Source organism: Schistocerca americana, chromosome 5 (assembly GCF_021461395.2).
Source record: "Schistocerca americana isolate TAMUIC-IGC-003095 chromosome 5, iqSchAmer2.1, whole genome shotgun sequence".
NCBI classification, from domain to species: domain Eukaryota; kingdom Metazoa; phylum Arthropoda; class Insecta; order Orthoptera; family Acrididae; genus Schistocerca; species Schistocerca americana.
This window is the reverse complement of record NC_060123.1, coordinates 655830182-655842299: the sequence shown is the minus strand read 5'-3', so window position 1 is coordinate 655842299 and position 12118 is coordinate 655830182. Positions and strand designations below refer to the sequence as shown.

The following is a 12118-nucleotide window of genomic DNA, read 5'->3' as shown; positions in this document are numbered from 1 at the left end:
TCACTCCGAATATCCATCATCCGCAAAAGCATCGCCTTCTTCCGACTTACATATACCATATTAAAAGTATTAATAATTCACCAATACCTTTTTTAGTTTGTACAGTTGCCTGAGTTTTTCCTCAGGCTTCAAGCTACCTCCACAGCAAACAAAGTTCATCAAAATTGGTTCAGCGATTTAGGCGTAACAGACAGAGCTGGTTTCGCATTTATGACATATGTATAGATTAGAATGGAAGTATGGATCAAACACGTAGAGGATTGTATGAGCATTGTATTCATTACGTTGAGTCGTCTTATACACAACATGTCGAACAATAAAGTATTCTCACAGAAAGTTAAAAAGTCAAAGAGTAAATAGTTTTCTCAGAGAGTCAGTATTGTTCCATATTTCGCGTTATATCCTTCAGATCAATAAATATGTTATACTGCACACTTTCTGGCGTAGCCTATGGTATTCCACAGTATTCAAGCTATCTCCATACCAAATTTCATCAAAATCGGTTCTGCGGTTTACTGGTGTAAGCGTAACAGACAGAGTTACTTACACATTTATAATATTAGTTTGCATGACGATCATTTTTACCTTTGTAGGTGGGCGCCAGCAAAATATTTCCACACTCTGAGGAGAAACTTGGCGATTGAAATTCCATGGCAAGAGCCGGCTGCAACGAATAACGCCTTTGTTTTAATGATTGCCACCCCAACGCGCGTACCGTATTCTCTCGCCTGTTTCTTGACAATACAAAACGAGCTGCCCTATCTTGCGCTTTTTCGATGTCCTCTGTCATTCTAACTGATGCGGATTCCAAACTGCACAGCAATATTCCAGAACATGGCCGATAAACATAGTGTAAGCGGTCTCTTTAGCAGATCTGTTACACTTTCTACGTGTTCCGCCACTAAATAACAGTTTTTGGTTTGCTTCCCGTACAACAATATCTGCGTGATCGTCTCAGTTTAAGTTATTCGTAACTGCAGTCCCTAAGTATTTAGTTGAATTTATAGATTTTACATTTGAATGATTTATCGTGTTACCAAAATTTAGCGGATTCCTTTCAGTACTCATGTGGATGACTTCAAAATTTTCATGATTTAGAATACCAGTTTTCTCACCATATAGATATCTTGTCTAAGTCATTCTGCAATTGGTTTGATCATCTGATTACTTTCAAAGACGGTAAATGACAGCATCATCTGCAAAGAATCTAAGAGGACTGCTCAGTTGTGTCCTACACCATTTGCGTAGATCAGGTACAGCATAAAGCCTATAACACTCTCTTGGGGAACGCCAGGTATCTCTTGCGTTTTACTCGATTATTAATAAGAACTGTGACCTCTCTGGCAGGAAATCACGAATCCAGTCACACAACTGAGACGCTACTCCATAGGCACGCAATCCGATTACAAGTAGCTTGTGAGGAACGCTGTGATAAGCCTTCTGGAAATCTGAAAATATGGTATTAATTTGACATCCCCTATCGATAGCACTCATTTCTTCTTGAGAATAAACAGCTACTTATGTTTCGCAAGAAAGATATTTCCTAAGTCCGTGTTGCCTGTTTGTCAATAAATCGTTTTCTTCGAAGTAGTTCATAATGTTCGAGCGCAGTTTATGTTTCAAAATCCTATTGTAAATCGACGTTAGTGATATGTTCTGTAATTCAGTTGATTAGTCCTATTTCCTTTCGTGGGTAATGATGTGACTTGTGCATGTTTGCTGTTGTTCTTGCTGTGAATTCTGGAGTATTTATCTCGTCTTCTTCGGTGAAGGAATTTCGGGAAACTGTAATTAGTACCTCTTCTTTAGTGACACTGTCACCAGTAATATCACCATTGCTATCGCGCAGTGAAGGTATAGATTGCGTCTTGCTGCTGGTGTGCTTTAGATACGACCAGAATCTCCTTGGATTTCCTGCCAGATTTCCAGACAGAGTTTCGTTGTGGTAACTATAAAAAGTATCTCGCAATGAAATTCGTACTAATTAGTTTTCTGTATTTGGAAGGGAACAACGCCGCAGCAAGCCATGCTGAGTTAGTAGAAGTGTACAGAAGCAAAGCCCCACCATATCAGTGCTGCACACCCTTCAGTTGTTGTCTGACCAGTCTGAATGACGAAGAACGAAGGGGCATACCATCTCTCCCTCTGTAAAGGATCTGGAAGCGAAAGTGGAGGCTATGATGCTCGAAGACCGGCGTATCAAGACCGAGGCGACAGTATCAAACACAAAAAATCCGGCGAGAATCAATTTTCAATATCTTGGGTGACATTTTGAACATGTCAAAGGTCGCCATTCACTGGGTTCCGCTACCTCTCACATGCGCTCAAAAAGCTCGCTAAACCAAGCGGAAACGATGCAACTGTGTCAGGCCAACCCAGATGGCCTCTTTATCTACCTAATCACCACGGATTTGTGGAAGCCTCCAGCGCCACTCTATCCTAAGACTTTGCCTCTGGAGCTAATTAGCTGCTACATCACATCGTCGCGCAGCAGTACGACTTCCGTAATTATAGCTTAGTCCCTTAGTCAGAAGCAGGAGCATCTTCCCAGTAGCCAGCTTCCTTAAATGGAAAGCTATTCAAATTAATCATTAAAGTTATTCAAGAAATTCGAGTTCCGTTACTGGGAACGGTAACTTCTTCAGCTATCCTCAGAAATATCAGAAGTACTGGCCTTTCTAAACAAAGCAGATTAATATTTTTTCCTTCAATCTTGACGTTTAAGATTTGACAAGAGGACACAAGGTCAGCTCTCGCTAACAGAGAATCTTTAATAAAGGAACTAACTGCAAAGGTACCACAGTACCGACTATTAGCGAAACATGGTTTAGACCCAATATTCCTATTCACTTAAACAAATTATAGGGTTATAGGAACGGACTTGCAGGATGAAAGAAGAGGAGTAGCTATATTAACAAGAGATACCATAATCTTTCCCGAGGGCATGCAGCTTTACTGTGTGGTTAAATGATGATGGCGTCCTCTTGAGTAAATTATTCCGGAGGTAAAATAGTCCCCCATTCGGATCTCCCGGCGGGGACTACTCAAGAGCATGTCGTTATCAGGAGAAAGAAAACTGGCGTTCTACGGATCGGAGCGTGGAATGACAGATCCCTTAATCGGGCAGGTAGGTTAGAAAATTTAAAAAGGGAAATGGATAGGTTAAAGTTAGATATAGTGTGAATTAGTGAAGTTTGGTGGCAGGAGGAACAAGACTTCAGGTCAGGTGAATACAGAGTTATAAATACAAAATCAAAAAGGGGTAATGCATTAGCAGGTTTAATAATGAATAAAAAAATAGGAGTGCGGGTAAGCTACTACAAACAGCATAGTGAACGCATTATTGTGGCCAAGATAGACACGAAGCCCACTGCTACTACAGTAGTAAAAGTTTATATGCCAACTATCTCTGCAGATGATGAAGAAATAGATGAAATGTATGATGAGATAAAATAAATTATTCAGATAGTGAAGGGAGACGAAAATTTAATAGTCATGGGTGACTGGAATTCGAGAGTAGGAAAAGGGAGGGAAGGAAACATAGTAGGTGAATATGGATTGTGGGTAAAAAATGAAAGAGGAAGCCGTCTGGTAGAATTTTGCACAGAGCGTAACATAATCATAGCTAACACTTGGTTCAAGAATCATAAAAGAAGATTGTATACATGGAAGAATCCTGGAGATACTAGAAGGTATCAGATAGATTAATGGTAAGGCAGAGATTTAGGAACCAGGTTTTAAATTGTAAGACATTTCCAGTTGCAGATGTGGACTCTGACCACAATTTATTGGTTATGAACTGTAGATTAAAACTGAAGAAACTGCAAAATGGTGGGAATATAAGAAGATGGGACCTGGATAAACTGAAAGAACCAGAGGTTGTACAGAGTTTCAGGGAGAGCATAAGGGAACAATTGACAGGAATGGAGGAAAGAAATACAGTAGAAGAAGAATGGGTAGCTTTGAGGGATGAAGTAGTGAAGGCAGCAGAGGATCAAGTACGTAAAAAGACAAGGGCTAGTAGAAATCCTTGGATAACAGAAGGAATATTGAATTTAAGTGATGAAAGGAGAAAATATAAAAATGCAGTAAATGAAGCAGGCAAAAAGGAATACAAACGTCTCAAAAATGGCTAAGCAGGGATGGCTAGAGGACAAATGTAAGGATGTAGAGGCTTATCTCACTAGGGGTAAGATAGATACTGCCTACAAGAAACTTAAAGAGACTTTTGGACAAAAGAGAACCACTTGTATGAATATCAAGGTCTCAGATGGAAACCCAGTTCTAAGCAAAGAAGGGAAAGCAGAAAGGTGGAAGGAGTATATAGATGGTCTATACAGGGGCGATGTACTTGAGGATAATATTATGGAAATGGAAGAGAATGTAGATGAAGATAAAATGGGGGATACGATACTGCGTGAAGAGTTTGACAGAGCACTGGAAGACCTGAGTCGAAACAAGGCCCCAGGAGTAGACAACATTCCATTAGAACTACTGACGGCCTTGGGAGAGCCAGTCCTGACAAAACTCTACCATCTGGTGAGCAAAATGTATGAGACAGGCGAAATACCCTCAGAATTCAAGAAGAATATAATAATTCCAATACCAAAGAAAGCAGGTGTTGACAGATGTGAAAATTACCATAAGTCACGGCTGCAAAATACTAACGCGAAATCTTTACATACGAATGGAAAAACTGGTAGAAGCCGACCTCGAGGAAGATCAGTTTGGATTCCGTAGAAATACTGGAACACGTGAGGCAATACTGACCCAACGACTTATCTTAGAAGAACGATTAGGGAAGGGCAAACCTACGTTTCTAGCACTTGTGGACTTAGAGAAACCTTTTGACAATGTTGACTGGAATGCTCTCTTACAAATTCTAAAGGTGGCAGGGGTAAAATACAGGGAGCGAAAGGCTATCTACAACTTGTACAGATACCAGATGGCAGTTATCAGAGTCGGGGGGCATGAAAGAGAAGCAGTGGTTGGGAAGGGAGTGAGACAGGGCTGTAGCCTCTCTCCGATGTTATTCAGTATATATATTGAGCAAGAGTGAAGGAAACAAAAGAAAAATTCGGAGTAGGTATTAAAATCCATGGAGAAGAAATAAAAACTTTGAGGTTCGCCCATGGGATTGTAATTCTGTCAGAGGCAGCAAAGGACTTGGAAGAGCAGTTGAACGGAATAGACAGTGTCTTGAAAGGAGGGTATAAGATGAACATCAACAATAGGAAAGCGAACATAATGGAATGTAGTCGAATTAAGTCGGGTTGTGCTGAGGGAATTAGATTAGGAAATGAGACACTTAAAGTAGTAAAGGAGTTTTGCTATTTGGGGACCAAAATAACTGATGATGGTCGAAGTAGAGAAGATGTAAAATGTAGACTGGCAATTGCAAGGAAAGCGTTTCTGAAGACGAGAAATTTGTTAACATCGAGTATAGATTTACGTGTCAGGAAGTTGTTTCTGAAAATATTTGTATGGAGTGCAGCCATGTATGGAAGTGAAACATGGACAATAAATAGTTTGGACAAGAAGAGAATAGAAGCTTTCGAAATGTGGTGCTACAGAAGAATGCTGAAGGTTAGATGGGTAGATCACATAACTAATGAGGAGGTATTGAATAGAATTGGGGAGAAGAGGAGTTTGTGGCACAACTTGACAAGAAGAAGGGCCCGGTTGGTAGGACATGTTCTGAGGCATCAAGGGATCACAAGTTTAGCATTGGAGGGCAGCGAGGAGGGTAAAAATTGTAGAGGGAGACCAAGAGATGAATACACTAAGCAGAAGGATGTAGGTTTCAGTAAGTACTGGGAGATGAAGAAGCTTGCACAGGATAGGGTAGCATGGAGAGCTGCATCAAATCAGTCTCAGGACTGAAGACCACAACAACAACAACAACAACAACAACCATAATCTTAAAGAGAGAACAATGAATTTCAGTTTATTGAAAAACTTTTGAGAGAACAGAAAGAAAAGTAAGCCAAACAACGCCTTTCTGGTCATTAATTACAAGGTTTCGAACCTAAGACCCCCAGAAAAAGAGTGTCTTAGAGTGAATGTGGTATACAGACCCCGACCAGCTCCAGGAGGGGGAACAAGAGAACAAAGGGGTAGTCTAATACTCCCACTTGTCAGGGTAATCGGATCCAGAAAAAGCCAAAGCAAGAAATACGGTAACAGACCTATAATATGGCAATCTCATTTTATCTTATGACGACTATCCGACTGGGATGTCCAAAGGTCACCACTAGCTCGCAGCAGGACAAGCTACTTTAGAAGGCTGCTTTTGGGAAGGTTGGGGAGGATGCAAGATCAGGCCCCAGTTTCAGGAAAGTCTATATGGCCAGAGGTGCTCTAGTCTTTGTCTGTGAGGGGATGAGAACAGCAGATTGGCTTACGAAGATGGCGCCCAAGATATCTCTACTGGAGGAGGCGTAGCTGCTGATCTAGACAAAATCTGAACGTTTTAACACCGCAAAAAGATCAATTTCTGCTTAAGGATACTCCTCCAAAATCTATGTCCGCAGAATCACATGGTCTCAACAGAGGACCGGAGGGCATTCAACAGGAAGGTTGGATCTAGCGGCCAAACCCTTGTACTGTTGGTGACGAATCCCTGAGAGCTGTGCGATAGCGGGACCTGAAATTGCATTTAAGGTTCTGACAGGCTACCATCAGGATAACTAAAGACACCAGAAGAGGCAACGTTGGAGAGTTTGAGGCTACAATAATTGCAGATAAATCTATAACACAGCAAGGGAGCAATTGCCACCCTGACTCATCTTCTGGACGGACTCGTCTTCTGTACGTTGCACTGAACAAGGAGCCTTATCTGTATAAACGGGGAATATGAACCCTCGCAGGAATTGGGGATAAGTCGATTTATGCTTGAAACGTAAAAAGAACTCAGAACTTGAATTAGTGTCAAGAATGGAAATTGATTCACGCCGATGGTGGAGTTAAGTTACAGGGATAAATCAGCGTAATGAGGGAAGCACGAGACAAATTGTACTGGCCTCAGTTTACCGTCCTTATAAGGACAGTGCTCGGAAATGAGGAGACTTCTAACAGCTTCTCACAGCTGAATGAACGTCTGTTGGTTGGTTTTGATACCAATGCCCATAAAATAGTGTGGGGAAAGAGCCACATCAACAGCAGAGATGAACGTACACGAATATCTACGTGAGAGGAACTTGCATATGTTAAACAGGGATAGCGAAGCTGCTTTCAGGAATAGGAGAAGAGTGAAAGTAACAGGCATAACTCTTGGGCCTATGTTAATGGATAGTTATGTCAAACAGTATCATGCGGTGTTGAAGCCATCCACACCTGACCAAATGTTTGAGACTGATATCGGTGTTAAACAGTTCATGACCTATGAGAAACCCAGAGAAACAAACGGGAGTTGATGTTGGAAAAACTAGTCTCACGCTTACCTGAATACAGAACTTCAATAAGAAATCCATTAGATCCTGAGGAAATAGCACACGAAGTGACGTCTGCCAGTATGACCTTGTGCTTAGAAAAATATCCAATCACCAAGAGGTGCACAAACAGGAATGTACCTTGGTGGAAAAATAATCGGCAGTTGCAAGGGAAGCAACTAAGAACACTGTTCAACGTTGCAAGAAGGAAAGAACAGCAGGCAAAATATCAGGAAGACCTTGCCAAATATAAACGTACAGTTAAGGAAGCGAAACTGTCATCCTGGAAAGTATTCTACGAGGAGGTGAAAGATACAGCTACTTGCCCAGACTTCATAAAATCTTCATTAGAAAACCAAATAATCCAGGAAGCACTCCAAGGAAGGAAGATGGTGGGTATACAAGAACATTACGTAAGACGCTGGATGTGCTCCTCAAGACTCACTTCATTCTTTGCACTCTAGCAGATAAACAGACCAAGATCCAAGGAAATACTGGTTTACACGTAGCGAAAGGAAGAACTGTGACCTGCCAGAGAATGTGTTGATTTCAAAAAATCCAGTGAGGAGTGGGATCGTTTCAACAATTCAAGACATCAGGGCCAGATGGAAACTTTCTGGCCCTATCGCAACAAACAGGACAGTGTTTAGAGTTAGCGTAGCAACAGGATTCGTTCCTAATGTTTGGAGGACAGTGAATGTTGTTTTATTTCCGAAGCCATGGAGAACTGATCGTATCGAGGCTAAGGATATGAGACTGATCAGTCTCCTTCCTTCTAAAGACATTAGCAAAACCGGTTAATGTGGACATTAGAATCAGGAGTTTAACAGATGTTCGTCTACATGAAAACCAGTACGCATATAAGCTAGGAAAATCGTGTGATACAGCCCTTCACCAACTTTTTTGGGATGGTGGAGTATGCTCTACACTTTCCTCTCCACATCTTCCTGGGTATTGAGGGGTATTTTAGCAATACGGCCTTCGAATCCGTGGTTAGAGCTGCAGAAGATCATGGTATTAACACCACAATACGCAGGTGGATAAAGACTATGCTGAATAGATGAAAGGTAGAAGCCACCATGATGAATGGGAAAGTGATGATCAACACCACCAGAGGGTAGCCGCAAGGAGAGGCTCCATCCCTACTACTGCGGAGCCGCGTGGTGAATGAATTCATCGAAGAGGTAAATACTAGAGGTTACTTTTACCTAGGATACCCAGGCGAATGTGTCACAGTAATACTCGGCAAAATTTGATGCTACAGTTAGAACAACGACGCAATGCGCACAGAACATTGTGCGAAACTGGTGCAAGAAACAGGATATAGGGGTCAGTACAAAGAAAACTGTTGTAGTACTGTTCACGAGCAAGCATATCTAGGATAGGTACTGGAATTTCAGGCTTTTCGGCTGTACAATTACAGTGGGGGGGGGGGGGGGGGGCAGTGACGTTTCTAGGGTTAACCCTATGGGTAAACTTCTTGGATCGCTCACATAAAAAACATGTGTTCCAAGGCGAAATGGTCCTTCTGTGAACTAGAAGCGCCTGTGGTAAAAATGGGAGCCTAAGCCCTGGGAGAACGTATTGAATATACACCAATGTAATAAGACCTATGATAAGTTGTGGGACTACAGTAAGGTGGAATAAAGAACACAAGGTGGCTGCTAAGGAGTTTTGGGATTTGCGAGTTAAAAACTGCAAATAACTGAAAATCTGTAGGATATCCAGAATCCCAAGTCAATCTAGTAAATATTGAGGAAATGCCGGCTGGCTATATAACGACTTCAAGCTGCTTTAATAAACCTTTCAAGATAGCAATTGGAAGCAGAGAGCAGTGGAAGAATGAACCACGATACCGTTCAGGAGACTTAGTCTGGTTTACCGACGGGTCGGAAACGGATGAGTCTTCTGGGGCCGAAATCGACAGGGATCTCTGGGGAAGCAGGCCTCAGTATTCCAGCTGGAAATATGTACTATCAGAGTGTGTGCAGGAGGTTGGGTCATCACCATTCATTCAGGCAGTCAACTAACTCTGAAATCTCTATCAGCCCATGGAACTAAAACAAAAATCGTTGCGGAATGCCATGAAGCCCTTGTGAGGCTTGGGAAAGCAACATGATACACCTTCTGGGGGTTTCAAGTCACTCAGCAATTAGTGACAATGAACAAGCTCGTAGACTGACAAGGACAGGCGCTACGATTCCATTTGTTAGACTGGAGCCTGTTCTAACCATCACTATGGCAATCCATCACTTCTTGCAGAATGCCATGAAACTCTTGTCAGCCTTGGAGAAAGGAAAAGGATAAACCTCCCTTGGGTCCATGGTCACCCCAAAATTTGTGGCAATGAGCCAGCTGATAAGCTTTCCAGGAAAGGCGTGACGACTGTCTCTTGGACCAGAACCTATCCTAACCACCACCAAGGCGATGGTAAAACCAAAAATACGCAGCTCGATCAGGCTGCAACAAGTCGAATGGAACAAGACTAAGCCGGCCGGGATGGCCGAGCGGTTCTAGGCGCCTCAGTCTGGAACTGCGCGACCGCTACGGTCGCAAGTTCTAATCCTGCCTCGGGCATGGATGTGTGTGATGTCCTTAGCTTAGTTAGGTTTAAGTAGTTGTAAGTTCCTAAGTTCTAGGGGACTGATGACCTCAGAAGTTAAATCCCATAGTGCTCAGAGCCATTTGAACCATTGGACTAAAATCCAAAAGCAAAAACATGGCAAGCGAACGATGACAAAGCCATGCATCAAGACAAGTTCTGTAATCCTGGGCTTGGCCAGGAGATAGATTAAACTCATTGGTAGGACACGAAAACTTTAAAAGAGACCCACACACACTGGGTACAAATAAAGAAGCTCTAAGTGACGGAGAGAGACACAGGAAGAGTAACCGCGCAAATACTCAGTTTCGGTCTGGGTAGTAGTGGGCTAAGACTACTGTTGTTTGGTCTCTTGGTCTCCCTGTTATGAGAAATGGAAGAGAGAGAGGGAGAGAGAGAGAGAGAGAGAGAGAGAGAGAGAGAGAAAATGGCGACAACCTACAGTATTCTACAGTAGTTGTCTCCTGCGCAGAACGTAGCACACAGGACGTGGGTCCGTAATCTTGAGTCTGTAATAAACTGCTAGCGTGGAACAGGTATTGAAAAATAATGTAATTTTGAACAGGTTTGTTTAAACGGGGTGCTACTCGCTTTATTGGTAGAATACGAGGAACTGCACAATTATAGTCCATTTTTAGAATCACAAATAATTTCCATTCTTCATACTTTTACAGAGAATAAACAAAATGTTGAACCACGGTTTTGCATAATTACTATCAAACTATTTCTCAGTTACATATCCAAAACACCAGAAATTGGTAATTAGGTTCTTATCCAATACCGATCGCGGCAGACAACATGTCTGTCCTGTGAGAGTGGAATACCAGCTCTGATCTTACAGCCGAAACACTTCGCCCGGCATCCAAGTTAGGCGCGATCCGAAGATCTCCGATGTGCTTCGTCTGCCTTTTCGTTTATTAATTGTTTATTGTTCTACTGGTACTTAACGCTTTTTAAATAATGAAATTAGACTCTACTATTGAGAGCTGTTTTTTATATGAAATACAAATAAATTCACTGCTTTGTTTTTCTAATATTAATAACAGAAGTCTATCATTTTGGCGCGATACCTCCGATCACAGCAGTCAATCGCAGAGAAGGAGTACAATTTAGGCGGTCTTTCTCCTGATACCCGTACCGAATAAACCATTTGTCACCGGTATCTCGCACGACATTACGTCATCTTCCCTCTGCTGCCTTCTCAGCTGCTCTGAGAGGAGCTTCTTGTAGCTAAATATGGAGGCTGTAATGCCAGAAGTATTACGGTGTACAAAACAGTCAATCAACCAATCGACACGAACAGTGATGACGCCTGGAGCACCACGGGCACCACGGGTCGTTAACACGGTGACTGTTGTTGCGGCTTCTTTTGATGTGGCAGCTCTGCCGAACACTGGTGTAGCCACATCGTCTTCCCAGATGAGTTCCCGTTCTTCGTACAGTATCACGATGAACGTATTCGTGTAGAGGCTCCGAGGAGAACGAATGTTGCCACATTGCATTCGTTTGTCTCACAAGGGCCCAGCACCTGGCGTCACAATGTGGGATACTATGGGGTACTCAACACTATCATCTATAGTTCCTATATAGGCAAAGATTAGGACAGAAGCTTTTACATTTCTGACACAAGTCTCCGTGCTCTGTCTTCGAGGGCTTCGTTACGTTATCTTTCAAAATGACAATGTAGAACAGCATGACGTCTTTGCTGACCTAAACTACACTGAAGGGCGAAAGAAACTGGTATAGGCATGCCTACTCAAGTACAGAGATATGTAAACAGGCAGAATACGGCGCTGCGGTCGGCAACGCCTATACAAGACAACAAGTCTCTGGCGCAGTTATTAGATCGGCTACCGCTGCTACAATGGCAGGTTATCAAGATTTAAGTGAGTTTGAACGTGGTGTTACAGTCGGCGCACGAGCGACGGGACACACCATCTCCGAGGTAGCGATGAAGTGGGGATTTTCCCGTACGACCATTTCACAAGTGTACCGTCAATATCAGGAGTCCGGCAAAACATCAAATCTCCGACGTAGATGCATGAACGGGACCAACGACGACTGAAGAGAATCGTTCAACGCGACA

The 12118-nt window shown here is 42.5% G+C and overlaps 1 protein-coding gene across 1 annotated transcript in view; it reads right to left on the bottom strand.

Annotated features, from left to right (window-relative positions):
• Positions 1-2523: 2523 nt before the first annotated feature.
• LOC124616612 (formin-like protein 5) overlaps positions 2524-12118 on the bottom strand; it is a 120447-nt gene continuing 110852 nt past the window's right edge. The window contains exon 4 of the mRNA XM_047144935.1: positions 2524-2562. Within this exon, the coding sequence (XP_047000891.1) occupies positions 2524-2562 (39 nt within the window). The remainder of the gene's footprint in view (positions 2563-12118) is intronic.